Source organism: Nestor notabilis, unplaced genomic scaffold, assembly GCF_000696875.1.
Source record: "Nestor notabilis isolate BGI_N333 unplaced genomic scaffold, ASM69687v1 scaffold5448, whole genome shotgun sequence".
Classification (NCBI taxonomy): domain Eukaryota; kingdom Metazoa; phylum Chordata; class Aves; order Psittaciformes; family Psittacidae; genus Nestor; species Nestor notabilis.
The window spans coordinates 25185-28366 of record NW_009939483.1 but is presented as its reverse complement, the minus strand read 5'-3'; the positions used below and the strand labels follow the sequence as shown (position 1 = coordinate 28366).

At 40.1% G+C, this 3182-nt stretch overlaps 1 protein-coding gene across 1 annotated transcript; it reads left to right on the top strand.

Annotated features, from left to right (window-relative positions):
• Positions 1-95: 95 nt before the first annotated feature.
• NDUFAF4 (NADH dehydrogenase (ubiquinone) complex I, assembly factor 4) lies at positions 96-2982 on the top strand (the record flags this gene model as incomplete). Its single annotated transcript, XM_010019867.1, has 2 exons — positions 96-193; positions 2462-2982. Coding segments are annotated over 2 exons (395 nt in total), but the record flags the coding sequence as incomplete, so codon positions are not given.
• Positions 2983-3182: the final 200 nt, after the last annotated feature.

Sequence of the window (3182 nt, the reverse complement as noted above, 5' to 3'; positions counted from 1 at the left end):
CGGTTGACCTGGCGGCGCTAACACAGTGAAACGTGCGACTCGGATCTGCCTTCTCTCTTCTCTTTTCCCTTCCTTCTCCGCCCCCCCGCCTTTAGACCACCCCGAGATAAAAGAAGAAATTTACCGCAAGGACGATAGGCTCCTCACCTTGTTAAAGGATGTTTATGTCCAGTCCAGAGATCTACCTGTGCGGGTGAGCATGTCTCTCTGCAGGAGGCATCCTAGTATCAGTTTTGTGGTTTTCAAACTCGGCACCGGTTCTGTAGAGAGGGAAATGCTCTGTTAGTGCCGAAAAGCTGCCTTTTGCATAGATATAGAATGGTTTGGGTTGGAAGGGACCTCAAAGATCATGTAGTTCCAACCCACCTGCCATGGGTAGGTTGCTCAAAGATAAAAGTGATGTTTTCATTGCTCTTTTATAGATCAGTAGCACTGACAGTGTTTGACCCTGGGTTTCAAACATGTGACAGGTCATGATTGTACAAGCTTTTAAATGCTACACAGTCTTTCTTTTTAACATGCTGTTGATCTTACATTGTTTCTTACCTGAGTTGCTACCTGCTTCCCTTAAGGCAGAAGGATGGTTGAACAGCCTTTTGCAATGGCACAGGAGTTTGTGAGACATGTTTCGTAGAGTTGTTAGAAGAGATTGGGACTCCTGTGGGAGCATGGATGGGGTAGAGGCCAAAGACGTTGGCATTTTAGTGGAGTCTTTAACTGCTGCTCTGCAGAGACTTCTCCTTATGCAGCTGAGGAAGTGCCATAGCTAGGGTTTTTTTCCTGCATGGCTTTCTGGATTGTTTGGTGATCAGTTTCCTCATCGCCAAAAGCTGCAGTCTTTGTCTTGGAAGGCAAAGCATACCCCTTCCAGCAAAATGCAGACTGGGGTTCAGTCCCCTCTTTTCCACCATGTTACATTACAGCTTATGCATTTTGTCTGCTGTATTATTGGACCACTTTATTCTAGCTGCTTTTTCAATAATAAAAGTTTTATAATCATCCAGCAGTAATATTCCTAAGTCTAACTTGCCACTTTCATAGTACCTTGTATTCAAGACTAAAAATATTAAAAAATGCCAAGAGATTTCTGCAGTGTCTCCCTGAAGTTTCCAGGTAATCTCTATCCTTAATTTTCATAATAGAGGTAAGGACTCTAATCTTGAAGTGCTGAAGGTCTGGTTTCAGTTTCTTTCACTATTAATTTGTAAGCCTCGAGAGAGAAAAAGCCAAAAGGGGCAAAATCTTACTGCTTGATTCCATGTCTACTCTGAGGTTGCTCCTATGTTAAGACTTGCTCCTGTGGTGTGTCTGCTTGCAGTTGTTAGGAAGAGTATGATTAATGCGTTAGCTAAAACTTAATCTAAAAACTTTCTGCCTTGTTATTCTGAATACTTCATGCATCATGTATGTGTGTATAACGTACCTATGTGTGTATCTGGTGGTAGATCTGTGTGTGGAAAGTGGAAAAGCACCTACTCTTAAGTCCTGAGGTGGCAGATACCCAGAGGCAGACACTTGCAAGATTGTTCATTATCTGTGGACAGTTCTAGCACAAAGCAAAAGAAACAAGGAGAAATGGCAGCATTGTCAGACACTTTATGTAGCTTAGAAACAGACATGTAGTTATAGATGCTGTAGAATCGACATCAGTTTTCTCAGCTTGTGAGTTAATACAGGGTATCTGTGGGCTGATCAGTGGCTGTGGACTCTCATAATTTTAAAAGAACTTCTACTTAATTTTAAGAAAGGTTTTCATTCTTTCTTTTTTGCAGTGTCATTTGCTGGTTAATTAATAAAAGACAGTATGGGAAAGGCAGATCTGGTCTGGAAATGACTTGGAAGTATGAAGGGACTTGAGAGAAAGGAATTCACGTGTCTGAGCACTGTGGCAGTCATGGGAATTAAACTCCATATGATGCTGCAGAATCGTTTCTTTTTGTCTGGCAAACCTTGTTCTCTAGACAGAGCAAAAGAAGGTATATCTTTTAGCTGAAAAACTAAAATCTGAAAAAAAAAAAGGAGGTGGAGAGGAAGCTGTATGAAAAAGATTTCCAGTGGTAACAGAAGGAAGATACCAGTTTGTATGATGATTTATTTTCCCCTTGCCATGAATCAATACCAAATATTAAGTAATCTGCAATTACATTTGGCTACCAAAACCTGTAGTTTGGCTTATATGAAGGTCTGCTAAGCCTGCACAACACTTAAGAGTTCAGTAGATGGTAGCTTTTCAGAAGTTGGATCAGGGTTGACATCGCGTGTAGAATGGCTGTAGAAGAACTGTCAATTTTTGTGATATCAATAAGCAAGGCTGTGCAAGCATTATTTTTGTTTTTTAATGCTGTGAAAATGTGGAAAGCTAATGGGAAATGTTGTATTTGGGGAAATGGCGTGGCTGCTACAGTATGCATAGTAAACAGAACTGCTGTTAAGATCTTTCTGTTTTCCTTCCCACAATTAGGTAAAAGATGGAGGTGGTGAACATCTTCCATGTAAACAGGAGGAAAAGAGACTTACAAAACTAGGCCACTTGGGAGATGTAGATGTTAAGAAAGTTCCCAAAGGCAAAATTTCCATTGTGGAGGCTCTGACACTTCTTAATAATCATAAACTTAATCCTCAAATATGGACTGCAGAGAAAATAGCAGTGGAATACAGTCTGGAACTGAAGGATGTCAACTCTCTTCTGGAATTCTTCATTCCTTTCACTGTGCAGGAATTTCCTAAAGAAACCAAAAAAGCTATAAAGTCAACATAAAAATAATTACCAAAACCTTGTGTGATCTCACTTGTGTCTTAATTTTACTCTTGAGTGTATTCAGTGTCTGGAAAGAGCTGGTAACATGTCATCCAACAAGGCTGCTTTCTTATACCAGTGAAGATGCATTCAAGCAATTCCATTCTATATTGGATGGCTTCATTTAAATGCAGCAATTATAGGATAAAATTTGTAAACCAGAATATAACTAATAAGTTGTATGAGAGCATGTCACACTGATTATCCCATTTGTATGTTACAAGTTCAGTTAAAGCACACAAGTTCACTGAGAACTTTACCTTAACAGATTGTCTGTCTTAGCAGAGACTTCCTGGCCTTCAGCTACATCAGTGCTCTGAGTGTACTAGCTCTGTCGTTTCATGTTAGTGTTCTTTCAAGGACTTGCTGTCAAGGTCTGTGTATA